Source organism: Notechis scutatus, chromosome 12 (genome assembly GCF_049901735.1).
Source record: "Notechis scutatus isolate UNSWTSFEM ecotype Mainland chromosome 12, rNotScu1.2, whole genome shotgun sequence".
In the NCBI taxonomy this organism is placed as follows: domain Eukaryota; kingdom Metazoa; phylum Chordata; class Lepidosauria; order Squamata; family Elapidae; genus Notechis; species Notechis scutatus.
In genome coordinates this window covers 10,206,027-10,223,149 of record NC_142020.1, presented here as the reverse complement: position 1 = coordinate 10,223,149, position 17,123 = coordinate 10,206,027, and the positions used below count along the sequence as shown (strand labels likewise).

General features: G+C 42.7%; 1 protein-coding gene across 1 annotated transcript; it reads right to left on the bottom strand.

Annotated features, from left to right (window-relative positions):
- Positions 1-2,127: 2,127 nt before the first annotated feature.
- On the bottom strand, positions 2,128-16,100 carry LOC148129650 (uncharacterized). The gene is made up of 5 exons (XM_087973298.1): positions 14,828-16,100; positions 9,026-9,071; positions 6,746-6,839; positions 5,739-5,777; positions 2,128-2,505 (listed from the first exon to the last, which is right to left on the bottom strand). Coding segments are annotated over exons 1-4 (432 nt in total). The 5' UTR covers positions 15,119-16,100; the 3' UTR covers positions 2,128-2,505; positions 5,739-5,776.
- Positions 16,101-17,123: the final 1,023 nt, after the last annotated feature.

Here is a 17,123-nt window from a genome sequence, read left to right as displayed (position 1 = left end):
TCTATTCCATTCCATTCCATTCCATTCCATTCTATTCATTCCAATATCTATTCTATTCTATTCTATTCTATTCTATTCTATTCTATTCTATTCTATTCTATTCTATTCTATTCTATTCTATTCCATTCTAATTCTATTCTATTCTATTCTAATTCTATTCTTTGATGTGACCCTCAATGAAATCGAGTTTGACACCCCTGTTGTAGAGAGTGTTAGCATGCAATAAACCTTTATGTGTATTTGAAGTGCCTGGACTCCTGATTTGCCATGCTTGACACCACAATATTTTAGAAATATTTGTGGGTTCAAAACTGGTGAAAAAGAACGTGGTGAAAAGCAAAACCCAAAAATAGATTTTAGGTGGAAGTGCTCCCAATGAGGGACCTTGATCTACTGACTGCAAATTCTAGTTCCTATACATAGATCACTGCCTGTCCATTCCAAGCTATTGGAATTTGTTCCACTATTTTACATTTGTTTCATGGCCAAGAAAACAGCATGAAAAAGTCCCTGAAGTCACAAAGACCTGAGCTCAGCTCGTGGGAAACTTTCCTAATTTGGCGGATCTCAGCATTTTAGTGGCTGGGTTCACACACAATCGGCTCAGAAGTTATTTTGTTTTTGCCTTTGTAGGGGTGAACCTTGCCAACATAGGTTACAACAATTCTGTTGTACAAACCATCTGGGATTATTATTATTGTTTTTTCAACCTCACCCCAGTGTCAGCATCTTCAAAACGATATCAAGGTTACCTTGGCCCATCCTTCTGAATGTGAAATCCTTTAAGGCCTTTGAAATGTTGCTGGAGAAGATAAATGTTTTGTGGTTTCTATGAAACAAGGTTGGGTTTTTTGTTTTTTTTTTAAATCAGGAAAACGATATTTTTGCACTGGAGAGGAACTTAGCACATTAGCAGAACTGGCTCTCCCTGACTTGGGGCATTTCAGATGTGAGTGCAGCTGCCAGACAATTGCAAAACTGTCATTCTTCTTCGCTGATGAGTGGGGAATATACCATGGGGATGGGTTGAGCTAAATATATCGGGGATGTATCCTATACGTAGAACATAGAAGTATAAGGGCTGGAAGGGAACTTAGAGATCATCTAGTGATCCAACCCCCTGCTCAAGCATCATTCTAATATTCCAGACAAATAGCTGTCCAATCTCTGAATCGTCTCGGGATGTAAGCCGTTCCATGTAAAGCTGCCTTTCTCAGTTGACGGATGGGGATTTTGCCAATGACGGAAGTTTCTGAATTTTTTGGCTATTGTTTTAAGCCACCAGAGTCTGTAGGCTCTTGTTTCGAATACAGCTGCAGGGATTACCTGCCTATTAGAGACGAAGCAAAATCCAAGTGTTAGTCCAGCTGGAATTCTCCGCTTGGAATGGGGGAGAGGACGTCACCCACCTCTCTATCTCCATCAGCAAAATGTCTTCTGCCACCCTCACCCATGGCACCAATCACCTTTCCCTTCCGTGAATTTGGGAATTCTTTCTTTCTTTCTTTTTCTTTCTCTCTCTCTTTCTTTCTCCTTTCCTTTCCCCTTTTCTTCCTTCATCTTCCTTCCTTTCCGTTCCCCCTTTTTCCTTCTTTCTTTCTCTTTCTTTTTTTCTCTCTCTCCCTCCTTCTTTCTCCTTTTCTTTCCCCTTTTTTCTTCCATCTTCCTTCCCTTCTGTGCCTTTTTCTTCTTTCTTTTTCTTTCTCTCTCTCTCTCCCTTTTCTTTCTCCTTTCCTTTCCTTTCCTTTTTCTTCCCCTCTTCTTTTCTTCCTTCATCTTCCTTCCCTTCCCCCTTTTTTTTCTTTCTTTCTCTTTCTTTCTTTCTTTCTTTCTTTCTTTCTTTCTTTCTTTCTTTCTTTCTTTCTTTTTCTTTCTTTCTTTCTTTCTTTCTTTCTTTCTTTCTTTCTTTCTTTCTTTCTTTTCTTTCTTTCTTCTTTCTTCTCCTTTCCTTTCTCCCCCTTCATTTCCTTTTTTTCTTTCCTCTTTCCTCTTTTCTTCCTTCCTCTTCCTTCCCTTCCCGGCTCCCCCTTCTCTCTCTCTCTCTCTCTCTCACACACACACACACACACTGAGACACACACAGCAGAAGCCTCAAGGGTCTGGAGCAAAGAACGCTGAGTCAGACGCTTTGCTTGGCGTAGAACTTTTAATCAGGGCAGGAAGGAAGTGCTGCTAAACGGATTTTCAAGGAGCTGCTTGGGAGAGAGAGAGCAGGAAGACCAGCCGAGCTCTTGCAGAAACCTGGCACAGAAGCTTTAAAGAAGTGGGGGGAGGGGAGGATGAATGGGAAAAGTGACACCCCAAAGCCCCCACTGGGTGCAGTTGGGTGTAAATCTTCCAACGATCGCTGCCACCATCACACTCTCCCCATTCCGATCTTTTCCCAAAAACCTTGCGAGAGCCAGAGGGATGCAGAAGTGGGGATTTCTCTTGGGGGGGGGGGGTGAGGGAAGCACCCCAAGATGCAGGAGACACTGTTGGGGGACCCAGGCGTTCAGTCTGCAGCTGTGGAAACAGAAGAGGGAGTAACGCGTTGAAGTTTCACCGACTCAGAAAAACTCTCAAGCAAAGCTGAACCGTTGTCTCAAAAATACTTTCTGCAAGGGGGTGGAAAAGGGGAAGGCAGAAAAATTCCCCTTTTAGGAAAAAAGAAAAGAAAAGAGGAAGTCTTTTTTTTTCCTAAGGAAGTAGGCGTCAAAGTCTACTGTTCCAGCTAGGAGAGGAAAAAGCAGAATAATCTTTGGAGATTGAATGAATGGGAAGTGATGACAACACATCAGGCTTGTGAGCCTGGCCACTGGGGATTTAACAGAATAACAAGAGTTGGAAGGGACCTTGTAGGTCATCTAGTCTAACCCCCTGCTCAAGCAGGAAACTCTATACCGCTTAAGGCAAATGGTTGTCCTCTTCTTAAAAACGTCCAGAGTTGAAGTGTTCACAACTTCTGGAGGCAAATCATTCCAGATAACAGATAATCAGAGTTGGAAGGGACCTTGTAGGTCATCTAGTCTAACCCCCCCCCCGCCCAAGTGGGAGACCCTACACCATTTCTGACAAACGGCAGTCCAATTTCCTCTTGAAAGTCTCAAGTGATGACAGGATTACAGATATGACCACATGACATGAACTATATTTCCCATGATGCATTAACTACATTTACCATGAGGCATCCCCTTAAGGGGACAGCTCCCAATTTTAACTTAACTATCAATTCCCAATTACCTATATACTGTCTGGACAACACAGATATATTGAGAAGGAATGACCACACAGAGGACAAAGTCAAGAGGAAAGGCCAAGTGCAAAGTGACCATCAGGTGGCCTGGGTGTGCCAAACCGCCACGCTCTTGCAATTTAAACCAAATCATATGAAATTGCACCGTTTCTTTTCTGAGGCAACAGCGATGGAATCTTGCAAAATCTGCAGACCTTGTGAAATGCTAACGACTCCAGAGATTTCTACATTAATTACCAATTTACATCACATGCCTCACATTTCTTAAAAAGAAGAAACAACCGAAGGAATATTAACGGGGCCCCGACACAGAAAATCTGCTAGGTTCAAATGCTGTCTTGGCCAGATGTTACCCTTTTTATCCTTGCATTTATTTTTCTTTTGGTGTACTGGGAGTTCTCGACTTACAACAGCTCATTTAGCGGCCGTTCAAAGTTATAACACCAGGGGAAAAAGGGACTTACGACCGTTTTTCACACTTACGGCCATTGCAACATTCCCCAGGCTGCTAAGATCAAAATTCAGACACTTGGTTCATAGTTATGACGGTTGCTTTGCCCTGGAATCACATGATTCCCCTTTTGCGACCACCTGACAAGCAAAATTCATGGGGAAGCCAGATTCACTTAACGTACTTTTTTCCACTGTTGTTCTAACTTAGAACAGTCACTAAACGAATAGTTGTAAGTCGAGGACTACCAGGGCTGGTTGTCAAGCATTGTGTTTATCGAGGAGCTGAATTCTGATCATGCTACCGTGAGGATGCTGCAATGGTCATAAGTGCAGGACTAGTTGTAAATTACTTTTTCCTATGCTGTTGTAACTTTGTACAGTTGCTAAACAAACAGTTGTAACTCAAGGACTACCTGGAAGTTACGGGGGAGGGGGGGAAGCATGGAAAAATATAATGGAAAATACCTTTGAGAAAATTGCTGTTTTGGGGGTTTTGCACATAAAAATTGAGTAACGAATAAAGTTGAGGTTTGATGTTAATGCCTTATTCTACTGCAGGGGGCGCCAACCTTCTGGACCTCAGGGATCACCAAACCTTTAATTTTAAATCCTGCGGACTAGAGACCCTGGGAAAAATCCCCCAAAAAGTCTGCAGGAAAATTCCCCACCCCGTTTTCCTACCAATCGATCATTCTTTATTTGGGATCGCAGGATACCGTCTCCAGCTCCGTTCTCAGGAGGAGAGAGAGAGAGAAAGAGAAAGACCTTTGGCTTCATGCAAGGAAAGCAGCAGAAGCTGCAGAAGTCTTTCTTTCTCTCCCCCAAACTCCGCCAGAAATGAGTCTTTGTGAGACTTGTTGCGCTGGCACAGCCTCTTGGAGCAGGATGCCTTGCAGGGTCCCAAAGACTCGTTTCTGGCAGAGTTTGGGGGAGAGAAAGAAAGACTTTTGCTGCTTTCCTTGCGTGCAACCAAAAGCAGAAGAAGAAAGAAGCGGAAAGAAGCAGCCCGGTGGCCAGGCCAGGCATGTGGGGTGAATGGGGCAAGTTCCCCCCTCCGCCCTTTCCCCCCTCCCCTCACTACCTCGTGTTGTTTGCAATGCAAGTGACGCAAGCCTTATGCTCCCGCGGGCCATGTGGGTGGCGCAGCCTTGTTTTCCCGTGCAGCCTGAATTAATTGCTTTGGGGGGTGCTTTAGGGGTGACATTTCTCTGCAGACCACCAAAATTTTCTCATGGACCACCAGTAGTCCCCGGCCCACTGGTTGGCGACCACTGTTCTACTGCACCAAAGGGAGTTGGAAGTGAATGCCTTATTTTCACTGCTTTCCCCCACCCTTCTCTCCCCTTTTCCCTTTCCTAATTTCCCTACCTATTTACTATTTAGTTTTGTATTTTCTTTGTATGCTATATTATAAACTAATACAAATTGTTGAACTGGGGTGCTGACATTGCAGCCCTGGTCAAAAGGGCCCAGCAGAGGTTAGATTACCTGAGAAAACAACGGAATGAAAAACTGCTGGTGACCTTCTAATGCTGCACCATGGAGAGTATCTTAACTTACTGCACCTCTGTATGGTTTGCCAATTGCACAAGGGCAGATAGGACAGCACTCCAGAGGGTTAATGTCATTGCCCAGAGGATCATTGGTTGCCGTCTCCCCTCTTTGGAAGAGCTTTACAGCTCCCGCTGCCTTAAGAAAGTTCAAAACATTCTCAAAGATCCACCTCATCCTGGGCACCTTTTTTTTTAACTATTACCATTTAGCAGACGATACAGGATAATAAAAACAAGGACAAAATAGGCTGAAAAACAGCTTCTATCCCAGGGCAGTAACTCTGTTGAATTCTACTGTATAGGGCAGTGTTGGTGCGGTGTGGAGGGTGAAGGATGTGTGTTTGTGTGTATTTTCATGGTCATGATGTGCACTGAAGATTTCGTTGTACGAGGTGCAATGACAATAAAGTAAACTAAACTAAACACCCCCAAAATTGAATAACACATTTGATATCAGAGAGCATCACACAAAAGGTAGAAAAACCTACTCTACTCACCAGTCACTCTAAGACTAGAATTTGCCAGTGTTCCCAAATCTGCAAGAGAAAAAGAAAAAATAGGAAGGGAAACAAAAGAAGAAATTCCTACTGGATGCTGGATTAAATTAGGCTGTTCCAATCTCTTCTTAAAAACGTCTAGTGACGTGATGACACCACACAAGTTAACTAGGGGAATTCTGGGAATCCCCAGAATACAGAATGACAAAGTTGGAAGGGAGCTTGAAGCTCTTCCAATCCAACCTTCTGCTCAAACAGGAAACCTTATATACACCGTTCCCGACACCTGGGTATCCAATCTTTCCTTAGAAACCTCCAGCGATGTGATGACTCCACAGATGCCGACGGGGGAATGGTGGGAGTTGAAGTCCACCCATCTTTAGTTGCTGAGATTGAGAAAACCTGGAGTAATTATCGTGCAATGCTCCAAGCCATTTGGTTAACGTACTCCACTCCTCCACGTTCTCTCTGCCCCCCAGGCTGGAAATTTGGGGCCTGGACAATCTGGAACTGCGCTGGCTGTAGTCCGATCTAAGCATAGTTCACAAAATTGTCTGCTATAACATCTTGCCTGTCAATGACTTCTTCAGCCTCAATCACAATAACACATGGGCAAACGAATGATACAAACTCACAAGGTAAACCGCTCCCAAAACTCGATTGCAGAAAATACAACTTCAGCAACAGAGTGGTCAACACCTGGAATGCTCTACCTGACTCCGTTGTCAAACCCTCACAGCTTCAACCTCAAGCTGTCTACCGTGGACCTCACCCCATTCCTAAGAGGTCCTTAAAGGGGGCGTGCATAAGCGCACCAGTGTGCCTACCGTCCTTGTCCTACTGTCCTCATTTATCTGTATTTACTCCCTTTTGTTCTTGTTTATGCTCATACTTATACTTGTTAATTTGCACATGTTTGACAAACAAACAAACGAACAGGCAGATGGATGTTCGCTCTAATAAACCAGGATCCTTCCTGCGATCTTTCTGCTCCCTATTTTCCTTACCACTGACTTTCCTCTTGATGCCGCTTGGGAACTGGTGGGTGTGGTCGTCTCCTCACATACACTTCAGTGTCAGCCGTCTCCTGCACGGCTTGCTCTGCAGGCCAATGGAGGAAAAAGAAACCGAGATCGAAGAGGTTAATTCACACTCGGCCATCTCAAGAACACAAGATCCACAGGGTTTAACACTCTACATCCCTAAGTGCTAACCTGCTCAGGAAAGAAGAAAGGTGCTTGCAAAGTATTGGATATTTGTTTTAGAATAAAGAATAAAGGCACTAAAACCAGTGTTGTAATAATGAGGCAGTCGAGGTGTTTGATCATGATCAATTGAATCATCATGATGAACTTTATTGGAGTCTAGTCTTACATTTATACACATTTTTAGTAATCCTCTAACATTGGTTAACTTTAGTTTCTGCTCAGCTTTCGTTCCTGTTTAGCATAGTAATTAACACAATTAATTATCTCTAGTTAAAGTCTAACATATGTTTACTTCCTCTCTCTAATCCTCCTTTACATTAGTGACTTTGTTTGCCTGAGTTGTAATTACTTTGGAACCTTCATTACCTGAGGTTTGCCATCCAAGATAAGAGCATTCCTGCAATTACAACTCCACAAACCTGTTCAGATGCATGTATTTCAAAAATATTTGAAATATTTAAATAGTTTGGGGTTGTGGTTAAGGCACCAGGCTAGCAACCAGGAGACAGTGAGTTCTAGTTCTGCCTTAGGCAGGAAAGCCAGCTGGGCAACTTTGGACCAATCACCAGGTGACGGTGAGTTCTAGTCCTACCTTAGGCATGAAAGCTGGCTGGGTGACTTTGAGCCAATCATCAGGAGATGGTGAATTCTAGTTCTGACGTAGCAACGAAAGCCAGCTGGGTGTCTTTGGGCCAATCACCAGGAGACGGTGAGTTCTAGTCCTTCCTTACTGGATGGCTTCAGGTCCATCCCCCTCCCTCAGCCCAACTCTTGTCACAGGGTTGTTGTTGTGGGTAAATGGGAGGGATAAGGGGCATTGGGCATGTTCAGTGTCTTGAGTTACTTATGAAGTAATACAGAGGGATAAACATCTATCAACAAATACAATAAATATAGCTTTAATCCTCAAATCACTGGTTCAGTGACCCCCTATTATAATTCCACCATCATCCAAAGATATATGAACCCAGATGGGCAGAAGATGGAAGGGAGGGGGTTTCCATAAGATGTTATCAGTGCTCAGTGAAAATGGATTAACTGATAAAGAGATGCTTTCCTTGGTATCCTTCCATATTCCCAGTTTACTAGACTACTCCATGTTATTCTAGTCTAATTTTTTTATTATAGTCTGTTCACATTTATTGGAATAACATTCTCTATAGTCTGTTCATTATTTATTAGAGTAACATAATAGAAAGACTTTACAAACCACTTTCTCAGGTCTTTCTATTATGTTACTCCAATAAATACTGCATTCCTTCTATTATGAGGCACAGTCACGATTCCTATCCGAAACAATGATGGGAAATTTTACAGTTTTTTTTTTAAAAAAAAACAAATGGTCTTTTTTTTTTCACGTGAAGAAAAACCAGGAAGTGGCAGGCAAAGTTCAACCAGAATGAAAAATTAATGATTGTGGAACACTGCTGCTGGATAACATCCTCCTCAAAATTGATTAATTCAGGGGGTGATGAACTGAGGTCATTGTTGAGAATGGCCTTGAGATTAAGGATGGGCCAAAATATCACTGCTTATTTACACCAGATCAGCATTAGCCTGGTACTGCATAGGTAGATTTAAATTCTGTTAATCCTGTAATCATTGATAGGGAGAATTGTTGCATCCAGTAAACCATAATAAGAAGGTAGCTCAAGTGTGTTTAAAGATTTGCTGAGCCTCACAAACACACCTTATTTCAATAACCCACTCCTGAAAATCCAGGATAGGAGATTTGTTTAATACACAAATACATATTTTTTTCTCAACCAGATGCAGTTTCCGGATGTGATGGCTTCCCCATAACACAATCCACCATTGGCTATGCAGATAAAATCCCACCCATCTGGAAAACCGGGAAAAACAGCGCAAGCATCACTCTTTTCCCAATTCCAGTGGCCTCTTGCCTTGTCTTGGATTCTGAGTCCCATCTTCCTAGCCACAAATGGCAATGGAGAATGGTGTTATAGTCCAAAAGTAGGAGGGAGCCAAGCTGGGCAAACGATACATTTTCTAGACATGCAAACGGACTCAATGATTCTTTGACCACCCATGAAATTTGGGTTGCCAACAAGGACTCACCAATCTCATCCAGGATATTCTGCTGAGCTGTATGGTGAGCTTTCTCTTGTTCCTTTAAAAAAAAGAGAAGGTGGGAAAGGGAGAAGAAAGACACACGTGAATTGGAGGCTTTAGAATATAGGATCATAGAGCTGGAAGGGGCCTTGGAGGTCTTCTAGTCCAGCCCCCTGCTCAAGCAGGACCCTTAAGCTATTCCAGTCAAATGGCTGTCTATTTTTGAAAGCCTCCAGTGATGGAGCACCCACAATTCCAAGAGCCCAGCTATGCCATTGATTAATTGTTCTTATTGTCAAAAGTTTATCCTTACTTCTAGGCTGGGTGTCTCTTTAACAAGCTTCCACTGAGACTTTTTGTCCCGATGTCTCTAACCTAGGCTGTTCTAGATTAGAGAGAGGGGGGAAGAGAGGGAGGGAGGGAAAGAGAGAGAGAGAAAAACAGAGAGAGGGAAAGAGAGAGAGGGAGGGAGGGAGGAAGAGAGAGAGAAACAGACAGAGGCAGAGAGAGAGAGGGAGGGAAAGAGAGAGAAACAGAGAGGCAGAGAGAGAGAGAGAAGGGAAAGAGAGAAAGGGAAAGAGAGAGAGAGAAAGAGAGAACAGACAGAGGCAGAGAGAGGGAGGGAGGGGAAAGAGAGAGGGAGAGAGAGAGAGAGAAAGGGAAAGAGAGAAAGAGAAAGAGAGAGAGAGAGAAGGGGAAAGAAAGAGAGAGAGGGAGTGAAAGAGCCTGTTCTAACAGGATGAACTTTCAACCAACACAAATAGCAACTGAAACGTTCATCAGAGTACCGTATTTCTGCAGGGCATCATGTTTGGGGAAAATGGGTTTATTTCTTTTGAGATAGCTAGATTCCCCCCCCCCCCTAATCCTGGCTTTAGGTGAAATCTGAACTGAACCTCTTCAGACTTCACCCTCCCTGCTGAAGTTTTTTTTTTAAATTTTATTTATATATTTTTTCCCTTAAATATACATAAGTGCTTAATGTACAGTGTATTGCCTGGATCCATTTGCTTATACAACAAAATGGTATCATAGTAATCATAATTATAATAATAGTAATCATAATAGTAGTAACATTTACTTGTTTATAATAATAATCTTTCATCATTTACTTACACATCTTTTTTTCCCTCTATTTTCCACCTCTTTTATCTAACCACTGATAAAACAAGATCCCACGTTGAAAAGTATTCTGTTTCTTCCTTATCTTTTATTTTTAGTGTCAATCTGTCCATCTCCGCACAATCTAGTATTTTTTTAAAATTATATTTTCATCACCCTCCCTATTGAAGTTGTTAAAAGGAGAGGAAAATGCAATTAAAAAAAGGGGGTAAGCATTTTTGTTTCCTAAAAGCCTCTCTGGTGCTAAATACATTAGAGTGACTCCAGTTTGACCTGCTTCGGGTTGTGTCTTTTAAAGGCATGGCTGGTATGCTGGTTGAATATCAGATCTGCCTGCAAGAGGGCAGCCCAAGATTCTCGTGGAAGGTTAAATGAAATTTAATGCTAGCAAATGAATTGCCTCCTGCTAGATCCACTTCTTCATTTATGCTCTCCCATCTACCTATCGTGAAGTTTCCAGGGAAATTGAGAAATCGAGAGATCTTTTCCGGAGAACAAACCAAAGCAGTCAGAATGGTAACTACCCCACGGGAAAAGTGGGTATATACCAGGGGTCTGCAACCTTAAAACACTCACAGAGCCATTTGGACCCATTCCCCACAGAAAACACCGGGAGCCCCGAAACCTGGGTGGGCATGCTAACTCAACATCACTCCCACCCAGTCACATGACACACGCACCCGCCACACTGATCCAGGTTTTGCGGCTCCCGGTGTTTTCTGTGGGAAACGGGTCTCTCTCTCTCTCTCCCTCCCTCTCTCTCATTTCTGTTTTTTTTTTGTGTGTGTGTTTTATCTTCTCAGGCCAGGCGAGGAGTGACTGGGACAGGAGGCCGAGAGGCTGGGCCAGCCAGTATGGTGGGCTCACACAACAGGGAGCCACAGCAGAGAGCCCAAAGAGCTGCATGCGGCTCCAAAGCCGTGGGTTGCTGATACCCAGTATATACTGTTCACATAGATACAGAACTCAAAAATATTTCTCTGTTTTTTTAGAGTTGCCAGCAAAAACGGATGGGGGGAAGCAGTGCATTCCTTAAATGCTTCATAGGTAAGTTCTAGGCAACCGAAGCTTCTGGCATGCAAGATTATTACTGGAGACCATGATTGATGACTCTTGGCTATGGATGTGTCCCACTGGAGAATATACATCCAGGGGGTGGGGGAAGACCAGGGTCAAGGGTGAAATGAACGATGTGTCTCAGAGTCGACTGCACCCAGGTAGCACCGGCATGTTCACTCCTAATAAATCTTCTTTAAACTCTGAGAAATGCAGCTAGAGACTCATAATTTAAATGGGGGTGGATGCCGGAGCCCTAGCAACAGGTCGTTTTTGGATGAACAAATAGAGACATTCAGAGCCGGAATACTGGAAGCAGAAGGAATTATTAACTCGATGCGGCACCGTTTCTGCAAACTACTACTTCCTTCAAAAAGGTGTCATCTGACAAGCGAGGTCCTAATTTGGGTAAAGGAGAGAGAAAATCTTCAGAGGGTTAAAGAAAGACCTCTACCCTACTGTAAATATGCCTTCACTATTGATTATCGATAGTGAAACAGCACAAGTCTTTACAGGAGACCAAAACAGGAACAATTTTTATAGTGCAAGCATTCAGTAATAGCATCCTGGGATGTGTGCTTTAAGTTCATTTTTATTAAACCCTAGAAACATGATTTTTTTTCATTAAAAAAATAATAATCCGGCTTAAGAGAAGCCTGTCTGTTCTATGGCTGAACTCTAAAATGCATCCATGACCTTGATTTGATACATAAATGCACTGGAGGTTTTTAAAGAAGAGAGTGGACAGCCATTTGCCTGAAATGGTATAGGTTGTCCTGACTGAGCAGCAGGTTGGACTAGAAAAGTGGTCGCCAACCAGTGTGCCAGGAACCACCGGTGGTCCATGAGAAAATTTTGGTGTCCGCAGAGAAATGTTACCCCCAAAGCAATTAATCAGGCTCCGCGGGAACACAAGGCTGTGCCGCCCACATGGCCCACGGGAACACAAGGCTTGCATCGCTTGCATTGCGAACAACATGAGGTAGTGAGGGGAGGGGGAAAGGACTTGCCCCCCTTGCCCCATGCACCTGGTCTAGCTAGTGGGCTGATTTTTCCACCTCTTTCTTCTTCTGCTTTTGGCTACACACACAGAAAGCAGCCAAAGTCTTTCTTTCTCTCCCCCAAAGTCCACCAGAAATGAGTCTTTGAGACCCTGCAAGGCATCCTGCTCCAAGAGGCTGCACTGGCAAAGACTCATTTCTGGTGGAGTTTGGGAGAGAGAAAGAAAGACTTCTGCTGCTTCTGTTGCTTTCCTTGCACGAAGCCAAAAGTCTCTCTCTCTCCCCCTGAGAATGGAGCTGGAGATGGAATCTTGTGATCCCAAATAAAGAACGATCAATCGGTAGGAAAACGGGGTGGGGAATTTTCCTGCAGGCTTTTGGGGGGATTTTCCCAGGGTCTCTATTGCTTTCTGCAGAGACCCTGGGAAAACGTCAGCAAGCCACCGTCAGTCAAAATTCACATTAATGGTCTGCAGTATTTAAAATTATGAGTTTGGTGGTTCCTGAGGTCCAAAAGGTTGGCGACCCCTGGACTAGAAGACTTCCAAAGTCCCTTCAAACTCTGTTATTCTTTTGTGTTCTGTTCGTAAATCAGGTTAGAGGAGCAGGTTTTTCATAATAAATAAAGAAACACATGCCCATTTATATGGGAAAAAAAGCTTATCCCCTTACAGTTTGCTGATTCTGGAGATTGCCATCATGGGGGGAAAAAACTGATTCCATATTGAAAGGGGAGTTAAGATACCTTCGTGCTAAAATCTGGCATGTTTAACTATGTGTTGTGGAATAAGCCACCTCATGTGGATTCATGGAACACACCAAGCCATAAACCACAATTTACAAACCAGAGTTGAGTCTAAGAATGTATTTTGTTTGGTTTCTGCTCTGCAGGTCACACAGAGCCTTTAACAAGACCTAAGCAGGGATGAGTCTGTGCAGTGATTTAGTGGCCTTCCTTCTGGTGCCAGAAGAGACCAGAAGGTATATTAATGGGTCACGCTGAAACCGATATGAAGAGTGTGCTAAATATTCCATGGCCAGCCCTATAATCTGGATGTCCATTTTAGGAGAACATGGCTTTAGGGCCATTAATGTTGGGCTGAACTTCAAATAGTCCCTTCGGGATTTGTTCACCAAGACAGGCAGATGATACAACAGGATTTGTACTAGATCAGCCAGTAGATTTGCAAATAATTAAATGGTTAGTTAATTAAATAGTAGGAATAACTTTTTCTACATACAACCTTAACCTTCTGTCTTGTTAAATATATATGGATGGGTTGTGAGATGCAGTGGTTTTAATGAATCTTCTTGCAGAAATGCAGGCCAGTTATAGACAGAGTTTATAAGTTGTGCTAAGAGGCAATTTCTCTCTAATCATGGTTTGCTGGTTAGGTTCACACAACCTGCTAAGCCATTAAATCTGATGAGCAAATACACAACCCAGGTTATCAACATGCCATTCTGTAATCATTTAACATGCTATGCCCAAACAAAAAGGGGCTGCCACAAAGAAGAGGGAGTCAAGCTATTCTCCAAAGCACCTGAGGGCAGGACAAGAAGCAACGGGTGGAAACTAATCAAGGAAAGAAGCAACTTAGAACTAAGGAGAAATTTCCTAACAGTGAGAACTTGCCTCCGGAAGTTGTAAATGCTCCAACACCGGAAGTTTTTAAGAAGAGATTGGACAACCATTTGTCTGAAATGATATAGGGTTTCCTGCCTGAGCTGGGGGTTGGACTAGAAGACCTCCAAGGTCCCTTCCAACTCTGTTACATTCTGTTTCTAAAAAGCCTATACAAGGTCTTAAGGATGAGAAGTCTTTATACAACCAGCAAAGTAAGTGTCTAGGTTTTCTACCATCTGCTGAACTACAATTAAACTCAACCCAAAATTTGCCTAGATACTTGTTGTCAGGACCATAGTTTTTTTCTTTTTCTTTTTGGTAACATAAAGTACTGAAAGCTAGGCAATCAGAAAACATGAATGAAACCACCTGGATGCTTTGGAATTGTGATTTTGGAGAAAATTGTTGAGAATACCTCCACTGCCAAAAGAACAAATAATAAAAACCAAATTGCTTGCAAAAAAAACAACAACCCAAGTATTGAAGCTAAATCTTAACCACTTTGGACACTTTATGGGAAATGGGGAATCTCTGGAGAGGACTCTGGTTCTCGGGAAAAATTTCAGGCATTTGGAAAAGAGGTCAGCAGAAGACATGAATACAGGGGTCCCCAAACTTGGCAATTTTAAGACTTGTGGACTTCAACTCCCAGAATTCTCCAGTCAGCTATGCTGGGAGTTGAAGTCCACAAGTCTTAAAGTTGCTAAGTTTGGAAACCTCTGCACTAATATCACCAGCTTACAATTGTCTCAGAGACAATTATGGATGACCATTCTGGGAAAATGATGCCCTTCAACCCATGAAAATTCAAAAGCGGTTGAATAAAGGAACAAAAATGCAAGATGTGACCCAATCCAGACGGACATGTAGATTGGAGAAGATATCACCCAGTCTGAATGACCTTGTTGGTTACACCTTGTAGGTTGAGGACTTCAAGAGATTCCCACAAAACTGAAGTCCAGCCCATCTGTTGTATTATGTCTAGATTTTATTGTGGCTCACCTGATGTCCTTTTCCTGCAGATTCTCTCTGGTGGACGCTGTGATCAGAGTGATGTTGCTTATGAGTATCTGTGCCAAACAAAAGGCCAGTTAGCTTCTGCATGGAGGCCTCTAGCTCTTCTTCCGTGTGTTCCAGGGCTTTTCCGGCACGGGTGGCAAACTGACTATAGGAGGTTGAGGGCTTCTCATCCTCTAGCTTCTTCTTGACCTCATCATCTGGCTTCTGCTTCATCAAAATAAGGATTAAGACAAACACAGCCATGCACAGATAGGCAACCCAGAACTCGTCCATTCTAGCAGATTCAGGAACCCAACTTCAGCTAGAACTTTCAATATTGCTGCAATAAATCGCAGAATTGGTAAAGCGTTCAGCAAGTTTTCACGATTCTTTAGGAGGAGAAAAAACTTACAATACTCCAATTAAGAGCACAAATAAATCTGTTCCACCGGATATTTTGGAAAATTGAAGTTAGAACTTCCTTGCTTAAAGAACTTTCATCCACCTTAGATGTTCTACGATGTTCTTCTCCAGCAAACACAACTGAGCCTTAATCGCAAGTTACAGAAAGGGCCCCTTTTTCTTAGATGTATTGTTAATTAAGTTTTTAAAGAAAATCTCATTTCATGTTCTCATAATGCCCATTTGCTGTTGCTGCTTCCCTGGTGGCTGGTGAGCACTAGATGATTCTTCAGACCAGCGGAAATCAGACTCCCAACCAAAAATATCAATTATGTTCAGGAATAGTTTTCACAATTATCCAATGCTCCTTTGCTATGTCAAATAGGCAAGTCCTATATAAATAGTCTTGTTTTTTCAAAATCCAAGATATTAAATTCCAGTAATTGTGATCAGATCCAGGATGTTTTAATTTAGTTCCTAAGACTTGTAAATCAATGAACCAAGGACACTTATGCAAAAAATGTTGTTCTTTAAAAACAAAACAGAACTGCAGACCTAAACCTATAAGCTAAAGCTACTTTTAAAAAAGATTTGCCAGAATAGAAGACTCAACCTTTTGAATTGTAAGAACCACCAGTAATTAGAAAGTGCAGATCTTGAAATCTCTTGAATTTATCCCCAAGGATACTTGCTCGTCAGGAAGTAGAGGTTAGTTGCTTTATATGGCTATTGAAGTCAAGCTCTTTCTCCTATGACACTTCTTTTTCACTTAGCTATTCCATAGGAATCTAGTCAACAGGCCAATTAAAATATGGCACCCACCCCCGTCTTTAGCCAATCCTGGAAGAGGGTCATCACCATATATATCATTCATCACCAGAACAGCCAAAAAGTGAATGAGAAGGGCTGGCTGGTAGAGCTGAACCTTGTAAGCCAAACTTGGACATAGCTGAGTTCCTGTCAGACGTTTTTTGTTACTGTAGAGAATGCCAGAGCTAGAAGAAGGAAAAGCGATATCAAGCTATCACCTATACTTTCTATTTTACACTTGATTTGCTGACCGCTCAGCCACAGCTTTTAAAATAGCCTGTTCTTAACAACTGAGTTTCTTTTCCTACCACCTAAACATTGAAAGGTTGGGGTTAGGGTGCTCAGTGGCTAAGATGGTAAGCTTGCCGATCAGAAAAGTCGGCAGTTCGGTGGTTCGAATCCCTAGCGCCGTGTAATGGAGTGAGCTTCCATTACTTGTCCCAGCTTCTGCCAACCTAGCGGTTCGAAAGCAGGTAAAAAATGCAAGTGGAAAAATAGGGACCCCTTTGATGGGAAGGGAACAGCGTTCCGTGCACCTTTGGCATTTAGTCATGCCAGCCACATGACCACGGAGACATCTCCGGACAACGCTGGCTCTTCTTCGGCTTTGTAATGGAGATAAACAACGCCTTCTAGAGCCAGGGACGACTAGCACGGATGTGTGAGGGAGACCTTTACCTTTACCTAAACATTTAAAAGATGCAGAAGAATCGTCAAATCAGAAAAATCGTGTATGGGGCACGGAAGCAATTCAAGGTATGGGTAGTCCTCGGCTTACGACAATGGAGGCCAAGATTTGTGTTGCTAAGCAGGACATTTAAATGATTTTTGCCCCATTTTACAACCTTTCCTTCCACAGTTAAGTTAGTCACACAGATGTCAAGTGAATTCGGCTTCCCCATTGACTTGGCTGTTCAGAAGCTCTCAGAAAGGGATTATGTGACCCCAAGATGCTGCAACCGTCATAAATGGTCAAGTATGTGAATTCTGATCATGTGACCATGGGGATGCTGTTAACGGTTGCGTGAAAAATGATCGCAAGTCACTTTTTTCAGCGCTGTTGTAACTTTGATCAGTCACTAAATGA